Source organism: Chenopodium album, chromosome 6, assembly GCF_948465745.1.
Source record: "Chenopodium album chromosome 6, dcCheAlbu1.1, whole genome shotgun sequence".
NCBI classification, from domain to species: Eukaryota; Viridiplantae; Streptophyta; class Magnoliopsida; order Caryophyllales; family Amaranthaceae; genus Chenopodium; species Chenopodium album.
Genome location: NC_137839.1, coordinates 7,739,850 through 7,763,313, shown reverse-complemented (window position 1 = coordinate 7,763,313; position 23,464 = coordinate 7,739,850). Strand labels below are relative to the sequence as shown.

Here is a 23,464-nt window from a genome sequence, read left to right as displayed (position 1 = left end):
CTTCCCCATGACACATCCACTCGTAGTAATTAGGTAAAAAACCGCTGCGATACAAATGAAGTTTGACCGTATCTGGATCCCAGAGACGTTTTTTTTTTCATTTAAAACATGGACACCTAACTTCATCCGGGTTGCTACTCTCGGGATGATCTTCCACATATTTAAGGAATTCATCTACCCCCTTCAAGAACTCAGGATTAATAGAATTCCCAACCTTCCTTTCGTACATCCAGCTACGTTCTTTTCGTTTCATGATTACAAGTTCTACACAACTAACACATATGCCATTAATCACATTAGTCATAAAGCACAATTTATATTCATTATAGATCAAACTGTTATGGAAATGCAAATGAGAAGAGAAATGATTTCCAAGGGTCCTTATCACTCCAACCTAACCCATCCTTGTACGTTCAATCTCACTAGTGAATGTATGCCAGAATTTCAATTCTATGGAAAATCCGGCAGCATCTCCCTACAGTTCCCCGAGTACACAATATAGGCGATTAGAAACACCTATATATGTACCTAGAGAACATTGTAGAGAAATGACAAGCAAGGATCTTCCTTAGAATTAAAACAAAGGAATACATTCACCACCTAAGTGAGAATAAACGTACAAGGACAATCCCAACCGGAGACTATTCAAGACATACTCCTAATGTGTATGCCTTGAACGGGTATCTAGGCATATGATTATGCAAATGATTTTTTTAAAGATATTAAAACTAAACTAACATACAAAAAATTATACAAATATATCATAATTAAACTTAACATAAACAAACATATCATAAAACCTTAACATTAATATAAACAAATCAAACCAAACAAAACCAAACTAAACTAACATATCATAATATTAAATATAGTAACATGCATTATAAAAAATTAAACTTAAGTAAGAAACATTATATTAAACTAAACAAAACTAAACTAGATTATAATGAACTAAAGTAATCTAACATACATCATATTAAACAAAACAAACAAAACGTACCTAAAGTTTCATAATATTAAACTAATCTAATATACTTTAGTAAAACTAAACTAAATTAAACCACATTATATTAAAATAAACTAAACTAAAGTTTCATAATATTAAACTAATCTAATATACTTTAGTAAAACTAAACTAAATTAAACCACATTATATTAAAATAAACTAAACTAAAGTTTCATAATATTAAACTAATCTAATATACTTTAGTAAAACTAAACTAAATTAAACCACATTAAAATGAAAACTAAACTAAACTAAACTAACATACTTACACAAAAAAAAGTAACTAAACTAAACTAAAACACATTATATTAGGGTTTGTAATGTGACTAACCTTTAGATCTGCATTTCTTTTTGACAAATTGTACAAATCCTACATACAAAATATTTAAAAAAAAATAATTAAATTAAATAAATAAGGGTTTATTATTAAAAAAAAATAAAAAAAAATTGGGGAAAGGACAACTTACCAACTGCTTCAGCCACGGCGAGGGAAGGGAGGAGGTCGGAGGCTGCGGTGGTCAAGGGAGGCTGCGGTTGTGGTGTCAAGGAAGGCTGCACAATTGAATGTGTTTTAAAAAAAACCGAATAAAAAAAATAAAAAACAAAAACAACTTACCTAGACGCGGCGCCGGCAACAACCAGGAGCGTCAACGGAGGGTCGCCGGAAAACGGAGGCTCGACCTCTTTCTCTTTCTCCTTTTCGTCCTCTTTCTCTTTCTCTTTTTCGTCCTCTTTCTCCTTTTCGTCCTCCTTTCGTTTTGGTCTTCGTCGGCGGCAGTTTGGTGACGACCGGCGCCGAAATCGGGATGGTCGACGACGGAGGATGCCCCTTTTTCTCTTTCCCTCTCTCTTTCTCTCTCCTTCTCTTTCTTCTGTTCCTAATTCGATTTTTTAGGTTTAGCCGTTTAGTCCCCAATTTGGGTTTTTTTTTAAAAACGTATAATATTGCGACGGAATATTTTTCCCTCGTAATTTTCTATTTACGACGGAATATTCCGTCGCAAATTTATTTTCGACGAAATATTCCGTCGTAAATAGAAAATTACGACGGAAAATATTTCCGTCGCAAAATTACTACGGAATATTCGTCGTAGATATTTAAATCCGTCGTAAAGTTGCGAAGGAAAAAATCCGTCGTAATTTTTGAATTTTGCAACGGAAAAACCGTCCATCGGAAGTAAACCGTCGCTATTTTGCCTATTTCTAGTAGTGTTCAAGAGGATAAATAATCTAGACATCATAAGGGTGAGTAAATCATAATAATGAAGTTGATTAAATCACCATAATCATCCACTTTAATGGGGGTTATAAGAGAACCCAAGAGATAGAGGAAGAATGCCAAAGAATGAATGTAGATATGAAAAAGTCTACTCCACAGCTCATTTGTGGACAATCGTTGTTGGCCACAACCCACTTGTGAAGTAAATTTATTTTTTCTAAAAGTCTAGAATAGACATGAAAATTCTACTCCACAACTCACATGCGAGCAAACGTTATAGGCTACAACCTATTTATGGAGCAAACCATAAAAGGTTTTACTCTCTTTAATCCAGTAGTGATGTACATGGACAAGTTTTTTTGTTATTTTTATTTATTTATTTATTTTATTCATTTATTTTATTTTTTTTTTTAATTTTTTTTTTATTTTTTGAGGAAAGACGAGTTTGATTCTAGGCTTCTCTAAATCTACTACTTGGACGAGCTTTTTTAATTTTTATTTTGTTTACTAGTCCGTCAATATATGATTTGATAAAATTTGGGCGAACATGCGAAAGTTTAATGGTTCTAGTTTTATGAAATATGATGGATGATACTTTTGTTACAAACTTGTGGAAGATATATATACATACTACGGGTCTGTTCTCATTCGTTTATTTTTAGTTCGATCAGTTCAGTTCAGCTCCTAATTTTCTTCTCTTATAAAATATTCATTTCAGTTCAGTTCGGTTCAGCTGAGTTCAGTCTATGAGAACAGGCCCTACGTATGTAATATGCAATTATAAGATTCCATAAGAAATTGTACTCAGCTCTTGCTTATGGATATGGTGGGAAGTACACGAATGACTTTTTTTTTTGTAAAGACATGAGCTTAAGCATATACATGTATGACTCTACACTACAAAACATGATACTATATATATCACATGTTTAACCCAAAGGAGTTGGAAAAAAAAGCTTAATCTAGAATATTTTACATTTTTCATACAAAGTATGATAATATATTGGACATTTTGTGAGAAACTACCTTTTAAAGTATTTTTTTGCGAGAAACTACCTTATAAAAATAATGTTGTAAAAAACTACCTTATAAAAGCTAAATATTGTAAGATACTACCCTTGGTCGGAAAGTGAGAGTTGACTTAATTTTTCCAGCGTTGACCTAGTCATGTGCCGGTCACGTGACGTTTAATTCATCTTTCCCCATGTTCCCCTAATTTTCCCCGATCCTATTCATATAATAGTATAATACCCAAGATGAATTAAATGTCATGTGACCGGCACATGACTTGGTCAACGCCGGAAAAATTTAGTCAACTCTCACTTTCCAACCAAGGGGTAGTATCTTACAACATTTAGCTTTTATAAGGTAGTTTATTACAACATTTTTTTTATAAGGTAGTTTCTCGCAAAAAAATTGCTTTAAAAGGTAGTTTCTCACAAAATGTCCTAATATATATAATGCTAGATTAAGCTTTATGTCTTAAACGACATAATGATACACAAAATATAAAATGTAATTACTAAAAAAAACAGTCCAACATCATCTTGTACGTAACAATAAACCAACTAATGAAAAGGGATAGGAATTGCAAACAAATTGTTTTTTCTTCTCATTGTCAAGCCATAAGATTCATCCATCTCTAGGTCTTCAGGTTGAGCTCCATTAGGTAACTTCCAATCAAAATGGTAGAGCAACGCGGCTAATGCTAGCTCGACGTTAGCTACCCCTAGTGTCATACCGGGACACCTTCTCCTTCCGGCACCAAAAGGAATTAACTCGAAATTGTTTCCTTTATAATCAACCAAACAATCTTCAAATCTTTCAGGACTAAATTTTTCAGGATCGGTCCAATATTCAGGATCCCTTCCAATAGCCCATGCATTGATCACAACACGAGTTTTGGCAGGTATATCATAGGAATAAATTTGACATCTCTCCATGGATTCTCTAGGTACCAAAAGAGGTACGGGAGGATGAAGCCTTAAAGCTTCCCTTACCACATGTTTCAAGTACTTGAGCTCATGGAGCTTCGTCTCATCAACTACTCCGCTCTCTTCATACACTCGTCGTACCTCAGCTTGTGCCTTCTCCATTACTTTCGGGTTTTTTAGCAACTCGGACATTGTCCATTCTAGTGTTGCAGATGAATTCTCACTTCCACCTCCTAAAAGCTCCTATAAACACACACATATACGCCTTTTTAATCTCTGTATACCAAAGAGTTAATTTCATTTTTATATTCGAATGACAATAAATAAAGTTAGTCAAACTTATTTAAATCACGTCAATTTTGAAAATTGACATAAAAAGTAACACTTATGGTTTTTTTTTTTTTTTTGTTTTTTTTTTTAGAATAAAAAACGATGACAAACAAGCAACACTAAAGCTAGTTAATTAATTTAGATTTAAAAAATAAACGATGGACTTACCACGATAACTCCCTTAATGTTATCAGTTGACATGGAAAAATCGTCGGGATCATCAACGTTGTCCGTGTGATATTTCAAAAGAACATCAACCAAATCTTCTTCATGTTTGCCCTGTTTCTTCTTAATTTGATGATCAGAAATTATGGGATCTAAAATTCTATCAGATTCCTTAGTAAACTTCTGAAATTTACCCCTGCTAATTGTTTTAAGAAAATTAATCGAAGGGTAGACATCTGCTGGGCAAAATCCTGTGCAAGTTTCTGTTACTCCTGCTGTATATGCTCTTAATGCTGCTTGCTCGTTACCTTTAGTACCAAAAGTTGCTCTGAAATCCAAAATCGTCGTAACATAGATTAAGATCTGTTGGTTATATTTGCCATTACCTTTGCAGATACGAAGTATGATTATTATGTGCAACAAAGGAATATTTTATGTCTAATAAATAATACTCATTTGTTGCATATAATAATTAACGGAGGTAGTGTATTATTTTCATATAATCAATTTAAGTAGTACTGCAAATTTGCAAGTGTAACAAGTGTATCGTGTGTAAATTGATATATGTAAGTATGATTGTAGGTCAATAGGGAGGATGATTCTACATAATTTTTAACAAAGAACGGTTTAGATTTAATGATTTTTGAACTATTTTTAAATGTTACTCCATAATATTAATTATTTCCTGAAAATTTTTTAATTCAATTTAATTATTTTTAATTGCATTAATAACTAAAACTAAATTTCATAAATTAATTTGAAAAAAATTGAAAATTAGAATAATTAATTTTTAAAATTTAAAATAATTCAACTGAATTTCTAAAAATAAGCCTTTGTTTCTTATTATGTAAAGAATATTTTATGTGTCACAAATAATACCCCTTTATTGCACATAATAGAAAGAAAAAAAAAAAAACAAAAGTAGTAGATTTTTAATTGATTACAGCATTTTAAAATAATTCAAGAATCATTAAATCATATCGGTTCAATTTTAAAAATTGTGGTAATCAAATAACTATTGTTCAAATAACTATTGTAAAATTTTCACCATAGAGAAGAGTAACACTGTGAAATTAAAATAAAGGAGACAGAAATATAACCAACTCAAAGGAACAGATAAAAATAAAAACGTAACCAATTTAAAGGAACAAGGTGAGGTTAATTATCATTTCTAAAAAAAAAAAAAAAAAAAAAAGGGTCTCCTCCTCGCAAGCAAGTGCTAAATTAAATAAAAGTGCGAAATTAAATAATTCACATACCTACACATAACATCGCAAGCAAGGACAAAGAACTTGTTGCTAAGATTAACAGCACAACCACCAACCTCCTTCCGAATTGCCTTCAACATATTCAAGGTCTCCTCCTCCCTTATGAACCTAAACGACTCGACTCGTTTCACGGTGAACAACTCGAGTGTCGAAATCTTCCTCACTTGGCGCCAATACTCGCCGTAGGGTGCCAACCCTATGTCTTTACAATCATAGAACACTTCCTTACCTACCATGAGCTCTGGCCGGTTACAAAACACCGCGTCATGAGTCTTCATAACCTCCCTAGCCATGTCGGCGGATGTCACTATAATCGTCGGTACTTGGCCGAGTTGTAGCATCATGACTCGGCCGTACTTCTTAGACAACTCCGCGAGGCGGCGGTGGGGGAGGGTATTTTTGGAAGAGAGTAAGTGGAGGTTGCCTATAAAGGGTAGTTTTGGAGGGCATGGAGGTAATTTTGATGTTGGTTTTTGCATGGATTTTATGACGTAGGTGAAAAATAAGGTAGAAATACAAATTATGAAGAGAGGGTATTGTAGTAGAGTTTCCATTGCTTAATTATAAATGTTCATGGGATACATATTATGGTATCTTATTACACACTTATTTATAACAGTTCTATTACCTCCGTTTTAAAATATTTGCAATGATTAGATATAGAATCTGAATAAAAAATATTAACCATTGCAAATATTTTAAACAGATATTTTATTAATAATAAAAATAATGGTCAATCAATTTTCAAACTTCAACTGGTAACACATCAATGCAATAATGTACTTCGTATGTAATAACATAACGTTAAAAGTAGCCCTACCTTAAAAAAGTTGAGTTTATGCGTGAATAGTTTCATGTAAAATCTAAAAAGATAATTTATTTAATTGCATGATTGAATAATTGGTAGATGCTTGTTCTTGTTTTTATATATGTATGAATTAATTGATCAAATAATTGAGGTAAGATCTAAACCTGGCCTACACCTCTGATTTTATACTTGTTAAATCTTACCAAGTGATTTTTTTATTTATTTATTTTTTAAAAAATATTTTGGAACCATTTAAACCTTTTTTATTTTTGCACAATTTTTTTAAGTAAAATAGACTTTTATTAACTATTGTAATACGAGTTAAACTTATTATCTTTATATACTATAAAAGTTACAATATTTTAACATGCATTTTATTCTTAAAATACATCAATAATGTATTACATTAATCATATTAGCCTTTATAATTAATAACATGTATAATACACATTAGAATACAATGATCAACTCATTATTAATTACAAATTAAAAGTTACCCTTTAATGGGTCAAAAAAAGACTTAAAGTTATAGTAAAAATTGTTAAAGTTACCCTCATGACCATCTTTTTATGAAATTTACAAAAATCCACCTTATACAAAACTTATTGTTTAATATTTGTCAAATTGAAAGCAGCCTACAACGATAGATCGATAATTGACAAATTAGGGAGAAGAGAGAATGAATAGCTTTTGTATTGCTTGATTATTATTCATCAATAGGTTGAGTATTTATACAAAACCTACGCTCATAAGATAGGAAACAATATTCCTAAAAGATATACTATATATCCTAATGATATATTCTCAAAATAATATCTTAACATAAATATCCTAAATATATTATTCTCTTAAATGATATATACGGAAAATATATCACACATATATTTTCCGATATCTCTAACAATAATGCATGTACACCTATCCTTCGAATACACTTCAAGAGCTAAGATATTCATCCATGTCTAGTCCTTCGATTAGGTTGAGTTCCATCAATTAAACTTCTATAAGATATTCGTCCATGAGCTATTTGCTTGTAACGTAGTCAATAGTAACTCAATATAACAGTTCATACTACTAGTTCGTTGAGGAAAAAATCTAATGAATGGTGCAATTGTAATTAAAATTAATAACACGTTTATCATGATAAATGAATTTGGTCACTTTGCCATCCTTGGTAATACACTTTAGCCACGCATTGATAATGACTAAGCAACATTTATAAAATAAAATGTTGTTCTTTGAGTCGGATATCACCATCTATTAATAAAGTCTATTAGTGGGTTTTTAGTTTATTCATTAGGTAGGCGTAGTCCACGTGTTGCACGCCAATGCCATTATTTTTAATGTGAAATGCATTAGTGTCACTATAATTTTTAAATAAAAGAAGAAAATAATTGTAAACGTATGATACAAATATACAATATTAGAGAAAAGAAAAGACTTATCTATTACTTTAAAATATGCCCAAAATGACAGGGAATTAAGAATATTAATAAATAAAGATATTCATTTGAATATTTGATATAGCTCACCATCATTACTTATTATATACTCTCGGATGTATACAGAGAGGTAAGTGGATTTAAGGGTGATTTGTTTTTACTCATTTGATATATTTTTTCTCATCTAAATATTTTAAACGAGCAAAAAGAAAAAAGAAAAAAAAAAAAGTATCAAATGAGCAAAATTATCTTTAGATAGTTCAATGTGCACTAAAGTGTATATAAAAAATTTCAACTCTATTGATATAGCTCACCATCAACTCATTATTTTTTGGAGTACAACTTAAAATCACAATTATATCTTTGAGTTTTCATGTAATACTTCTCATTATTGCTTTAAAAGGATTTGATATACTTCTCATATCAACACGATACATCTTCTTTTTAGGGAGAGCTAATATGCATGCTAAGATACTCCACAGGAAAAATAAGTTCTGATAAGTTTAGATAAGTTGTAATAAGGGTTAACCAGGACTACCCAAGTTTAATCAACAAATCTTGCGTGAACCTGGTCCACAATAATATTATTGTGGACCTAAGGTTTATACACACGTAACTGACATTATATTCAACATAGTGACCCCTTATTATATTATAGTAACCTTATTTTTAACATAGTAACCTTTTTTAAAACATGTGTGACCTTTAATATTATTATGAATTTAAAGTACGAAATTATGTTGAATAATAACCTAATTTTAACATTATGATCTTTATTATTCATATTGACCATTATATTAAAAATTTCATTAAAAAAAGTTAAGTTGTTATAGCTTTTATAATGTCACACTAACTTTTATTTCAACATAATAACCTTTATTTTAATATAGTGACTTTTTTTTATTAATAAAACAACCATATTGTCTCTAATGTTAGTGGTGCACAATAAATTAGTGTGAACCAGGTCCATTTAAGAATTTGTAAAGTTTAATTTATAGCTAAAATAAGTTCTAATAAGGTTAATATGTTTAGATAAGTTCAGATAAGATCAGATAAGTTCATATAAGTAAAAATCAGGTAAATAGAACGCACCCTAAGTGTGCTTGGCTAGGAGTAGTCTTGGAATGGGTGACCTCTTAGGAAGTTTTCTCGGGTTGCGCATGAGTGAAGACAAAATGCGACGGAAGGACTAGTGTTGGTCTGTAGGGCCAGTTGTTGGTCCTTGATGCGCATTTTGTGACAATAGGCCCATCCCTAATTTGTTCAGGGTCGGGGTGTTACACTTCATATATATATATATATATATATATATATATATATATATATATATATATATATATATATATATATATATATATATATATATATATATATATATTTAAGTGTACAATAATCATTACTTCATAAAATAAATAAATAAATAAAATATAAAATAAACCTTGTAGGAACACATTTTTCTCAATAAAAGTGACTTTTTTTTTTTTGGTTAATATTGTATAAAATTGAATTTTTTATTAAAAAAAAAGGTGGGGACAATTGTCTCCCTTGTACAGAGTCCTTAATTAATTGGCTTTGTTAAAAAATATATATAATTGGCTTGTAAGTAGAGGGATTCCTTTACCTCCCTTCTCTTTACTCTTACACGTTGACCCGAGAAGCTAGACTGACTTAACTTATAAGAGTGTGAGAGATGCAACCGGTTCAGTAGGGTCTTTCATAAAATCTTACCTTTAAAAAAAATAAAACAAAACAAAAAACATTTCCTCTGCTGGTAAATGGAGATAATTAAATTCAAGTATTTGTAATTATATAACCACATGAGGTGATTTTTTTTTTTTTTTTCATGTAACCAACCTTAAATTTGTGGAGCTAAGTGTTTGTTAGTGTAGCATTAGTTGTAGATTTGATAGATTTTTTTTATCTTAATGAACAATCAAAACTTTCGTGATTATATATCAATGGAGCTTTGTCAAGAATGATACAAGGACATTTAAAACAATTAGTAAAAAATAGATAATGTCATTAGTTTAGTTTAGGAGTGTTTAATTATATTGAAATTTAGACATGCATGGTAATGAAGATTGCAAGTGGTGAATTTTGATAGATACACTGCAACACACTCTAAATTTTAAAAAATTTAGTCAACTTGAAATCTAATTGAAGTATTAACTTCTAAATTTTGTTGTCATTTTCACTTATTTACATGAAATTTTCTTTTTACACAAACTTATGTAACGGTCGGATTCTGATTCAAATTTCAAAAAAAAAAAAAAAATTACGAATAAATACCTGTTAATGATAAACTAAAGCAAATTCTTGAATGAATAATAACGTCCAAAACTTTATAATGTACTAGTATTAACTCTCGTCTACATTAATGCCTTCCGTGGCTCCGCTCCGGTCACTCCCTTGGACCAAGAATATTAATTAAAACCTTATACAAAAATTAAAATTTTCAGAATCTTGTCGACCTCGCTGGTAGTGAACGTGCCTCTCAAACTAAAAGTGCTGGTTTAAGGTTGAGGGAAGGAAGTCATATAAACCGCAGCTTGTTGACACTCACCCAAGTTATCCGAAAATTGGGGTCAGTATTTGTAGTAGCTGGCAATCAGACTGTAGTCTATCACATTTAACAAATGCATCTTATAATTTTTATTGAAGAATTGATTTTTAGTATGCTAATTTTTTTTTGCTCTCTTGCATCCATTTCAGCAGTGGAAAAAGGACAGGTCATATACCATACAGAGAATCAAAGCTTACCCGAATATTACAGTCTTCACTTGGAGGAAACGCACGAACTGCAATAATATGCACCTTAAGTCCTGCATTGAGTCATGTAGAACAATCACGCAATACACTGTTATTTGCAACAAGTGCAAAGGAGGTTACAAACACTACTAGGGTGAATGTGGTAAGATAGTCTTTACAGACAATCTTTTGACAGTATAATATCATGTCTATTATGCAATTGATATTATGCATAGATTTCATGGTACTCTATGCTTTATGATCTGAATGTCTTTATCTGATAAACAAGCAATATTCTCCGATCAGGTTGTTACGGACCACCAGTTGGTTAAGCATTTACAACAGGAAGTTTCTAGATTGGAAGCTGAGCTCAAAAGTCCAGAACCTTCATCTTCATCAGCAGCTTTAAAGGCACTTCTGATTGAGAAAAACGTAAAAATCCAGAAGGTATGTTTCTTAGCTCATGAACATCTTTACACACTGGGATTATGTTTGCTCAAACAGAACCATTTCAGCCTTTTTTCTGTGTTGAAAATTTTGAAATTAAAGGTTTGCTCTGCTGCTTTTTTAAGCAGAAGTTTGAAACATAAACCCAACCTTATCTGATCCCTACCTCTAAAAAATGCAAGAGTAAGAGAGAATGAGATTGCTCTTTAATTATATAATGACTAACTAAAGCCTTGTTATCATGTATAGTTGGAGAGGGAAATGGGAGAGCTTAAGCGACAAAGAGATCTTGCACAGTCTCAACTTGAACTGGAAAGAACACGCAAGGAAAAGAAGGTAAACCAAGAATTTTGACACTCCATTTCCAGTGTTTTTCAGTTGCAATATTCTTCTCTTTGCTCACCCCTCTTTCCTATTTTAGGAATCAAGTAACTCCAGCCCATCAAATCAAGTGAGAAAGTGTCTCGCTTATCCATCAGACACGATTGCGAGCAAATTTGCATCTGAAACCCAGGAAAGATATAAGGCTGGAAGGCAGTCAATGCTTAGGCAATCAGTTACTTCCACTGATCCTTCTCTCTTAGTGCAAGAAATCCGGAAGCTTGAAGTTCTGCAAAGACGACTAGGTGATGAAGCAAATAAAGCTCTTGATATACTTCAAAAAGAAGTTGCGTGTAACAGACTGGGGACACAAGATGCTGCTGAAAATGTTGCAAAGCTACTTTCTGAGATAAAAAACATGCAAATTATAAATTCCATATCCGAAGACATCATGGTAAAGGACAAAGCTGACCTGAAAGAGGAAATCATCCGGTTGAACTCGCAGGGGCAGACAATTGAATCTTTAGAAAAGAAGCTTGAGAATGTCCAGAACTCTGTGGACAGGTTGGTATTTACTTTGGGAAATAATGAGGATACCCCAGATACAAAGGCACAATCTAAAAGGAAAAAGGGTATCCCATTTAACCTAACCAACAGTCCAAACATGTCAAACTTTATAAGGGCTCCATGTTCTCCTCTTTCTTCTTCTCGGAGAGTAATGGATGAGATAGGTAACACTATGTCAGATAGCCAAAGTGCTTTGCCAACTAATGATAGTCTGCCGAATTCCTGCAAAAGCACCCCTCTTAAAGGTGACCAAGTTGGTTATTCTCATTCCTCTAGGGAGAATACTCCTGCAAGGCAGAAATCAAACTCGGTTAATGTGAAGAAAATGAAGAAAATGTTCAATAATACACTTGAAGAGACTGCGCGTAACATCAGGTCATATGTTACTGAGTTAAAGGAAAGAGTTGCTAAGCTTCAGTATCAAAAGCAGCTTCTGGTTTGTCAGGTAAGAATTCTGATTGATCTATTCAACTGCTTCATGGATTTTAATTCTTTTATTGACCCTTGTTGTATGGATGGATACTTATTATGTGATCTCAAGAATGATAGTGTTCTGCTTGCTTGCTGTGGGCCGCTATCCACTTCATATCATGTATGCCCTTTAGCTTAGTTGATACTATACAAATAAAACTACATCACCATTGGAGGTCCATGATATTAGAGTATATTGGCTACGTATTTGTTGTTTTATGGTCCTAGATAGGAAGTCAGAGGTTTTTTTTATTGTCTGAGTAATTCATACCTTTTAAAGGACACTCATTTACAGTGATCTTACACCGCTCTATCCAAAGAATGTTTAATATGCAGCTTCTAGGCTTATGAATATGTTAAATCTCTTGTAATATTTGTCCTTAAATTCTCACATATCTTTTGTTATCCGTTTGTTGATAACTAGGTGCTGGATCTGGAGGCTGGTGAAGCAACAACCAGTTCACATGGTGAAGCTGACCAATCTCCTTTTTCTTGGCTGTCAATGTTTGAGGAACAAAGAAAGCAGATAGTAATGTTATGGCATCTGTGCCATGTCTCGCTGGTGCACCGCACCCAGTTTTTCCTGTTATTTAGAGGTGATCCTGCTGATCAGATATACATGGAAGTTGAGCTGCGAAGATTAACATGGTTAGAACAGCATTTGTCAGATCTTGGAAATGCTAGCCCTGCTCTCTTAAGTGATGAACCAGCCTCCTATGTTTCGTCCAGGTACTGTCTCAATTTGTCAGTTATTTACTATTGTATATATAAGCTGCTTAAACGTTTTCCATGATAACCCATAATGTGTGTGTGAACTTGCAGCATTAAGGCCCTTAAACAAGAGAGGGAAAACCTGGCAAAGAGGGTTAGTTCTAGATTAACACCAGAAGAAAGGGAAGCTCTCTACAGAAAGTGGGATATTCCACCAGAAGGGAAACAAAGACGGAGGCTGCAGTTAGTCAACAAATTATGGACCGACCCTCACAGCTTGCAGCACGTGCAAGAAAGTGCAGACATTGTAGCAAAGCTAGTTGGGTTTTGCGAATCCGGTGAGCAACTTAAAAGGGAGATGTTTGAACTTAATTTCAAGTCACCTTGTGATAAGAAAACATGGATGGGCTGGAACTTGATATCGAACCTGTTGCATCTGTAAATACTTGATCTGAATCAATCTTCTGTAAATACTTGTGTATAAGTTTGTGCTGTCTAACTAACCTTAGAATGTAATAACAAGATTTATGCTGTCTACTAATCTTGGAAAACAATGGGTGCACCTTTTGGAACACCCTGCAGAGCTCGTGTATTAAAGTGCCTTCTGAAAAAACCTTCTTACTGCACATTTTGATGTTGCAAACACCATTTCAGGTTTAATTCAAATTCTGATGATCAAACAGCACATTTTTGTGGAAGCAATAAATCTTCATAATAGGATATATTTTTCATATACTCTGATATGGTCAGATTTAGTTTCCTAATTTTCCTAGATGTTGCCTTTTTCTAGAATTCTAATTGTCTTTGACCTGCTAGGATATACAGAATTGAAGAGAATGATATTTCAAAAGATTAATGTTATGAGTATATTATAATTTTCTTTTTTTATACTAGATAACAATTTTATTTCTTAAACAGTTAAAACTCTATAATCTTTCAAGCAATTTTTTTATTTTTTATAATACTTTGTATTTTAAGGGATAAAATTCTGGTTTTGTACTTAAATCGAAGTGTCCTACGTTTTTAATATTGAAATTTGGATTATTATTTTGTAAACACATGTAATATCAGAAGTTAGATATTGAATCAAATACCAATCACCAAACTTAAAATTTAGCCTAATACCTCCAAAAACTATATAAACATTAAACCCCTTTTATTAGCCTAATACCTCAACTTTAAAATTACACAAGTCAACCTTCATACATCGTACCCGGTACCCTTTACCTTTGCCCAAGAGGTTACAACCGGAGGCGTTATGTTCCTACACCTTCTCCATCACCCGCACCCTCATCGTAAGCCGCCTCACCACCGCCGCATGTTCCTCAGACGGAAGAGGTCATTGCCACTATTATTCCTCCATAACTCCATTATTGTCTGCTGGCATTGATCGCAAGAATGAAGTAGCATTCATTAGCATGCAGTAGTATTCGGCCACTATTATTTTTGTAATTTTGATATCATTAATTAAGTTTATTTACGGATTTTTTTTGTTAAGTAGTTACACTAAATTTCATCAATTAAAGTCATACGGCATCTATAATTGACAATTAATGATAATGAAAACACATTTAACAAAATCAAACAAAAAATTAATCGGCGAAGGGCTAAGAATTCAAATGTTTAAATATAACAATTCGGCACATTCTCAATTTGTTGTCTCATACAACTTTTTGGGTGGATATGTCGTCGTTTCGTAATTTTGTGAGAAAACAACTCTTGTTGATTTCGTAACTCGAATCCAACCCATAATCAATTGTAATCTCGTTCAACCGAAGACCAAATTAAACACAAATAATTAAAACCTTGTCCATCGAAAAAATCTTGTCTTTCAAGGAAATAAACCCTTTCGTTCGAGGAAGACATTTGTAACCTAAGAAACAAAAACATTAGGACTTTCTACCGGTGAAATCTGAAAGGAGGCTAGGGTTTTTTTTCCCTTTATTTATGGAAATTTTAGTTAGGCTTATTAATTTCTACTCGCTCGTATTATTTTTGCATATTTCCTTCCGAGTCCAAAAATTATTGTAGGGTCTGTTTGTCTAAAGCCCCATAAATCATGAAAAAATTTATCACGAATTCTTGAAAAAGACTGTGTATGACAATTTATTATAAGATTGGTTAAAGTTATCTTAAAAGTATTAAAAGTTACCTTTTATACTTATTTTTTTTTAACAATAAATTTTATTATAAATAAAAAAAAAATAAAAAAAAATAAAAAAAAAACCAAAGTTTCATATACGGCTGACTGTACGGTGCGGCCAGCCATATATATTTTTTTAATTCTCTCTCCTCTTTTCTTCTTCCATCTTCTACGACATTTTCCTTTTTTCCCCAACTTTATTTCTCTCATCTCCTCCTTTTTCTTCAAACTTCATTAATGGTGTCATCTTTTTAGCCCAAATTTCTTCAAACTTCATTAATGGTATACTATTAGAAATTTATGTTCTACGAATTTTATGTTGAATTCAAGCTTATTTGCTGAAGATTTTGATTATATAACTTGTAAGTTGTTAAATTTTATTACTTAATTTTTTGTTTAATTGAATGAAGAACGAAGAACAAATTGTTTTCGTGGGTAGTGGTGGTTTCGTGGATGGGTAGTGGTGGTTTCGTGGTTCTGGGTTTTAGATATGGTTTCGTTGGTGGTTTAGGTTGGTAGTGCCGTAGTGGTTCGTTGGTGGTGGTTGTTGGTGGTGGTTTTTTGTTGGTGGTGGGTAAGGGGTTACTAGATCCGGTTAGGGGTTACTAGGTGGTCTGGTCAGGGGTTACTAGGTCGGCGGTCAGGGGTTACTAGGTCCGGTTAGGGGTTACTAGGTCGGCGGTCAGGGGTTACTTGGGGTTACTAGGTCAACGGTCGATCAGGGGTTACTAGGTCGGCGGTCAGAGGTTACTTGGGGTTACTAGGTCAACGGTCGATCAGGGGTTACTAGGGGTTACTTGGTCGGTGGTTACTAGGTCGGTTAGGGGTTACTAGGTCGGTTAAGGGTTACTTGGGGTTACTAGGTTAGTTAGGGGTTACTTGGTCAAGGGTTACTAAGTCAGTCAGGGGTTATAAGATTGATTAAAATTATCTTAAAAGTATTTAAAGTTACCTTTTATACTACAAAAGTTATTATTTTTCTAATAATAAATTTTATCTTACAAAAAACTTATAATGTATTAGACTAATCATATTAATTTTCATAATAATAATCATGAATCAATAAGAAATTACACATTAAAAATAAAATTTGAAGAAATGACGAAATAAAAGCCATCCGTTAAGAAATTAAAGACTATGAAAATAGTTAAAGTTATCTTTAAGCCAACCGTGTTACAATAAAATTAACGTACATCACCTTATACAGATTTATTGAAAAATTATACGGAGGATAAGTTTACATAATGTTTCTTATGACAAAATTAGATAAATGATGTCAAAAAAAAGACAAAATTAGATAAACTAAACATAACATTATTTGGTTTCAAAAAAAAAAAAAAAAAATTGGAAAGCTAAACGTCGCCCCGCGAATATCTAACTAACGCACGCAAAATAAACTAATATTACAAATTTACCCTTTTTAATAAAAAAAAAAATATACTCCCTCAATTTACCCCCCTCTTCATACTACCCACCACTACCACCTCTTCATAACCACCATTACCACCTCCTCCTCCTCTTTTAACCACCAACTCCTTACCTCCGGTTTCACAATCTACACAGTCGCGGTAATGACGAGTAAGGACAAAGGGAAGTTGGTCGTCGGCGAAGAAAATGTTTTTTTTTTTTAATTTTTTATTTTCTGAATTCGCGGCAAATGCCTATATTTTTCGCACGTCCTAGGCTTAAACGCCGAGTTCATGTGAACAACCGTGTGATTGTATGAAAAATCTGGGCGCTTGAGGTGAAATGCCTAGTTTTTTAGAATAACTTAGGCTGAAACGCCTAGTTTTTTCAAATAGCCTAGGATGTTTCGAAAAAAACTAGGCGTTTCAGCCTAGGGTATTCGAAAATTCTAGGCGTTTCTTGGGTTTCGAATTTTTTTAAAAAAAAATTATCGCGATGTACCGATTTCGTACGGTTCGACGAGCCTTTGGCGAGCGTCTAAGGTCGTGTTTCTGGTATTTTGTCGTTGTCCATAAGATCTAACGAATTTGATTTTGCAAAATTTAAAAAAATTTATTTGATTTTGAAACTCACGGTGGTTGGGGTGGTTGTTCGATGAGCGTTAGTGGCCGTTGACCACTAGAGAAAACGGTAAAAAGTTTTGTGTACACTAAAATTGTGAAATTTGAGGTAAAGTTAATTATTTTTATGATCGTTATTATAAGGATAAATACGTAATTTTATTTTATTTTACGAGCGTTTATTAGATATTCGAGGGCGATATTTAACAAAAAAAAAAAAACATTATTTTACTCAAAATCAAAGATCAAATCTTGTTAAAAACAAATTTCTTTTTTTTTTTTAAAAAAAAAAAAGAAAAAGATTGGAGGTTACTTTGGTCAATTCGGAAATTTCTATCATAGAGAGAAGTATACCCTAAAACAGCATAATCGTCTTCCTCCTTTAGCTCCTCTTCCTCACCTCCCCAGATACCCAAAACCCACAACCCTCCGATCTTTCTCCCTCTTTCGCTGCTTATTTTCTTCGAGAAATTAGGGTTAGGGTTTTTCAATTTGAGTGACAGAAAATGGGGAAAGAGATTCAGAAGCAACCTCAACCTCAGCAACAACAACAGCCTGCGACATCGTACACTGTTGAACAGCTTGTTGCTCTCAATCCTTATAATCCTGACATTCTTCCTGATCTCGAAAATTACGTCAATGAGCAGGTTTTCTTATTTTTGTTGATTTTAATTTGTAATTTTACAGTTTTAATGTTAATTAGTAGCGAATTTTAATTTATTGATACTGTAGTTTTTTATTTGTTTAAATTTGTTGATTTTGGAAATTTTAGGAGGGTATTGTTTAATTGTGTTTGTTAATCAGAGGGTTAATTATGTGGAGGTAATTTGGTTCAAATTATTTACAATTTAGGTTTCTGTTCTGTAGTAAATAGAATGATTAATGGAAACAAAGACTTAAATTTATGGTTGTTAACTAATTTTTATGAATTTAGAATTGAAGTATGTATTTTTGTACCTTGGCACAATTTGTCTGATTGGGTTGGTTTGAAGATGACTAATTTAGTGAATTTAGAATTGAAGTATGTATATTGTACCTTGGTTCAATTTATCTTATTGGGATGGTTTGAAGGGTTTTCATCGAATTTGAGTAGATGCTGAAATGTTGCTTGTAATCTGTTTCACAACTAGATACTAAGTGAAAAGCTTACACCTTTAATGAGAATTCATCTAAAGATGCTGACTAAGTCTTAAAATTACTTAAACATTTACATTGTGTATTGTTTGAATTCTGTTTCCCTGCATTTATCAGGTTATGACTGGATCATACAGTCTTGATGCGAATCTTTGTCTTCTTCGGCTCTACCAGGTATAGGTTTTCGAATTCAATTGCATCGTAATTTAGTCAGTGAAAGGAATGATGTCGATTTGATGACTAGATCATTGAGATGGATGCAAAAGATTGCAATCATTTGTTTTCTTCTTTTAGTGCCTGATTTAATGTTCTCCATGTAGTTTGAACCAGAGAGGATGAGCATCCAGATTATTGCCCGCATTTTGATCAAGGTCTTACTTGCTACATTGCCTTCTTTCATTTGCAATGCTTTTCAAGATGAGGCTTTCTGTGATATTATATGGCTTGTTTTTTGTTGATGAATCATCCTTTGCTTGTTTGTTCTACACAGGCACTCATGGCAATGCCGGCTTCTGATTTTAGCCTTTGCCTCTTTTTGATTCCTGAACGTGTGGTATGAATTTCTCATTCCTTCTCTTTCTAATGTGATTGTAATGCATATATATTTTGTTACACCTATGCCCTACTTAATGAAAATGCTTTCTTGTGGCTCTGTGTGTGTTGTTGATTTGTTGATAAAAAATACGGAGTATATATTTTGGTACACTAGAAATGAAGGATCATGGGCTTCTGAGTTATGAGTTTATGAAATATAATTGATGACTGGAAGCGTGTGCTGCTTAGAATAATAGGAACTGAATAAGCAAATTAAAGTCATATCAATACTATTAGTTGCTTGATACATTATGAATCAAACAACTTTTAACTTGTTTTAATGTTGATATTGTAAATCAACAAACAACGCAGCTCTTATATGATACAATCTGAGTTATTGAGTAGATCTTTCCATATTGCCAAGTACAAACCTAGAGTGGCATAGAAGATTTTGGCTCTTGAAATGTTTAGGGCTGTTACCATCTTGATATATTGGAGTCTCAATTGTCAGAATAAGGGGTGGGGTTTGTTTCATTGTGGATCAGAACTTTATTTTTTTTGTAAAAATTGTAATACCGACACTAGTAAAGATATGGCGGAACAAGAAAATTATTTTTATGGGTTCGGATTTACTAAACACATATAATAACGAAACCAAATAGCATAATCCAAAATACAAAATGCAACTAATAATTTGGGTGTGCACATGTTAGAAAAAATTATGAAGCAACAAAATCAATGCTGGGAACAATCAAACGTGTGACCTTTTAACTAATGTTTATATAACAGAAATCTGATCAAAACTTTCCCGATCCACTATGGGTTCAACTGGACACATACTGGATCCTAAATACTGTGTCATGCCGAGCTTTTGGGAGGTCCAAGCTATTCTACTGCAACTCCTGTCCAGACTGTAGACTAACTTTTATATTTTGTACCAAACAACTGCTGAAGAGTGATATTTATTCCTTTTGTTTTATTGCTGTTGATTAAATTTTTTATGTTTCTTGTGGAATATTTATCAGCAAATGGAAGAGCAGTTCAAGACGTTGATTGTTCTCTCTCACTATCTAGAGGTATAGTTGATGCATTTACACTAGGAAACATGGATAGAATGCATGAAATAATACCTGATTGATTCTTTACTTGCAGACTGCTAGGTTTCGTCAATTTTGGGAAGAAGCATCCAAGAATCGCCACATTCTTGAAGCAGTTCCAGGTAAATAGTCTCTGCCTCTAAGTTTGTAGGTCTATATTTTTTGGGGAATGTAGAGGATTTATTGAAGGGATTTGCTTATGAAGTGATTTGTATGGCTTTTGTACATCTAGCTCATGTCTACGAGAAGTGTGGTACTCTGAGGCTCTGAGCTTCGTTGACCTTGGCTAATAGTGGATTTTCTGGTGGGGTTTTTTTTGACAGTTTCAAACTTTCAAACATTTAGCTGATGTACAATTGGGAAGGCATGGATATAATTAGTGATGTGGAAGGTGCATTGTCTTAAATGGGTGATGGATGAGGGTGATTAACAGTTGTGGTGTTGCTGAATATATAATTTTTTTTGTGGCTTTATTCATGACGAACTGCCTAGTAAATCAGGTCATTTTTCTTTCAAAGAAGCAAGGCCAAACCCAAACTTGCACAGAAAAGATAGTTGTCATACACTGACAAATAATTTTGGATTATTGAGAAGAGAGAGGTTGTAATTACCTCAGACTGCTTGATGTGAAAGGGAACCGACTTATTGGAAGGAAGTGAACAAGCTACACCTTAATTATCTGTATGACTGTATGTACTGATCTTTGGCTCTGGGTTTAGGATGTCATAGAGACTTAGCTTAAGAGTGGATTCCTTGGATTATCTTTTAGGTGCTTTTGAAAATTTTGTGTCACTCAGCCTACCTAGTACTACCTAGATGCGCTTGGTGTGAATGGTTACCTTTCATCTGTATAAGGATGATGAGGAAGGCAGTTATGACATTGCTATTTCTAGCATCTTTTTGTGGATTAGAATTTTGTTTGTATGCCACTGAGATAATGGGTTTGGCCAAACCAGATATTAGATCAAAAAAAATTCAGTTATCTGAAATTTCAGATCAGATAACCAAATATCCGCTTGGAAAAACTCAATGATTTCTTATTATTTGGATGTTACTTTTAATTTTCTAATTTTATAGAGTTTGCTTTATTGCTTATGTTTTTCAACTTCAATGAATATACCAATTAGAAAGAAAAACTTTACATAAATTTTTATTATAAAAAAAAAAAAAAAAAAAAAAAAAAAAAAAAAAAAAAGTTGAAAGAAATAAGTATAATAATTCATTAATATTTGAAGGTGTACAAAAGGCATTAACATCGTATTTTAATAAACTTCAATGAATCTGGGTAAATGATGTGCGAGGTTGTTAGGGGGGCTTACTACTTCCTATGCTAGGATTTTACTTTTGGTATTTTCTCGGATATTTGAAACTTTTCAAATGCGATACAAATCTGATCCGAAATATCCTAAACATGTAAAACAGGATCAGATTTCCTAAATTTTGGATCAAATTTGCTGAATCAGGTTTACCTAATACTCCCCACCTCGCGTATTCCGTATTAATACTTTCATACCAATACTCAATACTTTTGCATAGTGATATTCCCAAATTAGCATATTTACTGTATTGTAATAGCTCAATGCAGGGAAATAGGATTTAAGAGGGGAAGGGATTCCTTTGCTTTCCTGTTTGTTTCTTTTGCAAGGTTACCTAATACTCCCCTTCATGAACTCCTGATTTAAGTATTTCATACCAGTTTTCCCAATTTTCAAACAAAAAACCTTTAGATTTTTTTAGTGTGTATTATTCATATCATATAATTACTCCATAAAAACGTGGTACAAAAAAATCTCAAATGTATTCCAATACTCCCAACTAGCGTATTGCGAATTTGTATTCGTTCCGCGTATTGGAGCGTACTACGTATTAGGTTATTAGATAACCCTGAGCCGATCAAAAGATTGGATTTCTTTGCCCATTCATATTATCACATATATGTAATACATAGACGAAAAGGAAAGACTAGTAGCTTCATCCAGAAATTATGTATTAGCATCTTTGTGATTGGGAGAGACTAGCCTCTCGAATACTAGTTGCTTTCATTTGTTGCTTTTCAATTCAAATTACCTTGTTCCCAGTTTCCTCATAAATTGCTTATGCACTTATTTTCTCCATTTCCAGCCTCCTTTTTAATCTTCTTTGAATATTAATCCATTATCTATCCAATACATTTTTCTTTATAATTATTTTATGCTCATAGAGTCCTGCACTAAGGGCATCATATCAGTTGGTTGGGATTGAAAAGCAAAAAACTCTAAATTTTCTAGCTTAGCCGGTGGGCTATATGAGATTTTGGTTACTTTTTTGGACGCTACTATCATATTTGGCCTTCCCTTTTCCTGAAAAGGTTGCTGACAATCATGTTATTGCAGGTTTTGAGGAAGCAGTTCAGTCCTATGCAGTTCATATTCTCTCACTAACTTGTCAACGGGTGCCAAGAACTGTGCTTGCTGAGGTATGCATTTGATTTTCTTGCACCATCAATGTAAAATGAATTACTTATCATTATGTGTTTTGCCCCGGAATTTATATGAATGTAAATGTGCAACCATACATGAATGATACAGCCATCACATTAAGAGGCTAAGAACTTTAGTTAACGCACTGCTTTCAAGTTTTTGTAGGCGAGTTATAGTTGATGCCATTAATCTTGGTTTTCTCTTTGTAATTATACAGGCTATTAACATTGAAGGTCTCGCCCTTGACAAATTCCTGGAGCAACAAGTTACAGAATGTGGGTGGCTTCTTGAAAAGAGTTCCGGAAAGGGCCAAATCATTATCCTCCCTCGCAACGAATTCAACCACCCAGAGTTGAAGAAAAATACAGCAGATAGCATACAGCTGGAGCACATCACTAGGATCTTCCCTATTCTTGGTTGACCTCTAAGCGTTGTACTCCTTTTGGTTAAGAGTATTTGAGAATGGATGACCATTTTTGTTACCTGAGATGCTCTGAATACAGTTTTCTTTTTACCATCAAAAGTTTTTGAATGCTTAATGTACTGAGAAATGGCCTCAAATTTTGAGTTAATCCCTTCTCCCAAGTTTCACCATATGCTTTCTTTCAGCTTTTTGTGTAATTATGTTTTCTA

The 23,464-nt window shown here is 33.0% G+C and overlaps 3 protein-coding genes across 3 annotated transcripts; 2 read left to right on the top strand and 1 right to left on the bottom strand.

Annotated features, from left to right (window-relative positions):
* Nucleotides 1-3,682: 3,682 nt before the first annotated feature.
* LOC145634478 (desmethyl-deoxy-podophyllotoxin synthase-like) lies at nt 3,683-6,515 on the bottom strand. Its single transcript, XM_081685901.1, has 3 exons — nt 5,914-6,515; nt 4,658-4,982; nt 3,683-4,402 (listed from the first exon to the last, which is right to left on the bottom strand). The coding sequence occupies exons 1-3, from the start codon at nt 6,474-6,476 to the stop codon at nt 3,794-3,796; spliced, it is 1,497 nt and encodes a 498-aa protein (XP_081542027.1). The 5' UTR covers nt 6,477-6,515; the 3' UTR covers nt 3,683-3,793.
* Nucleotides 6,516-10,236: 3,721 nt separating this feature from the next.
* Nucleotides 10,237-14,081, top strand: LOC145636605 (kinesin-like protein KIN-7B). The gene is made up of 7 exons (XM_081688179.1): nt 10,237-10,262; nt 10,885-11,083; nt 11,227-11,367; nt 11,617-11,703; nt 11,789-12,700; nt 13,151-13,455; nt 13,549-14,081. The coding sequence occupies exons 1-7, from the start codon at nt 10,237-10,239 to the stop codon at nt 13,877-13,879; spliced, it is 2,001 nt and encodes a 666-aa protein (XP_081544305.1). The 3' UTR covers nt 13,880-14,081.
* Nucleotides 14,082-17,962: 3,881 nt separating this feature from the next.
* On the top strand, nt 17,963-23,439 carry LOC145635800 (eukaryotic translation initiation factor 3 subunit K-like). Its single transcript, XM_081687159.1, has 8 exons — nt 17,963-18,254; nt 18,859-18,915; nt 19,062-19,112; nt 19,232-19,294; nt 20,301-20,351; nt 20,428-20,494; nt 22,745-22,827; nt 23,049-23,439. Exons 1-8 carry the CDS (start codon nt 18,114-18,116, stop codon nt 23,250-23,252), a joined length of 717 nt encoding a protein of 238 aa, XP_081543285.1. The 5' UTR covers nt 17,963-18,113; the 3' UTR covers nt 23,253-23,439.
* The last annotated feature ends 25 nt before the right edge of the window (nt 23,440-23,464 follow it).

What these genes read in the sequence shown, in the direction of transcription:
- LOC145636605 (XM_081688179.1), top strand. Translation starts at nt 10,237, where the DNA reads ATGCATGGTAATGAAGATTGCAAGTG. An exon ending in AAAACGTAAAAATCCAGAAG is followed by an intron (nt 11,368 to 11,616) that starts GTATGTTTCTTA and finishes TATCATGTATAG; the next exon opens with TTGGAGAGGGAAATGGGAGA. An exon ending in GCCTCCTATGTTTCGTCCAG is followed by an intron (nt 13,456 to 13,548) that starts GTACTGTCTCAA and finishes GTGAACTTGCAG; the next exon opens with CATTAAGGCCCTTAAACAAG.
- LOC145635800 (XM_081687159.1), top strand. Translation starts at nt 18,114, where the DNA reads ATGGGGAAAGAGATTCAGAAGCAACCTCAACCTCAGCAACAACAACAG. An exon ending in GTCTTCTTCGGCTCTACCAG is followed by an intron (nt 18,916 to 19,061) that starts GTATAGGTTTTC and finishes TTCTCCATGTAG; the next exon opens with TTTGAACCAGAGAGGATGAG. An exon ending in CATTCTTGAAGCAGTTCCAG is followed by an intron (nt 20,495 to 22,744) that starts GTAAATAGTCTC and finishes ATGTTATTGCAG; the next exon opens with GTTTTGAGGAAGCAGTTCAG.
- LOC145634478 (XM_081685901.1), bottom strand. Translation starts at nt 6,476, where the DNA reads ATGGAAACTCTACTACAATACCCTCTCTTCATAATTTGTATTTCTACC. An exon ending in GCTTGCGATGTTATGTGTAG is followed by an intron (nt 4,983 to 5,913) that starts GTATGTGAATTA and finishes TTTGGATTTCAG; the next exon opens with AGCAACTTTTGGTACTAAAG. An exon ending in ACATTAAGGGAGTTATCGTG is followed by an intron (nt 4,403 to 4,657) that starts GTAAGTCCATCG and finishes GTGTGTTTATAG; the next exon opens with GAGCTTTTAGGAGGTGGAAG.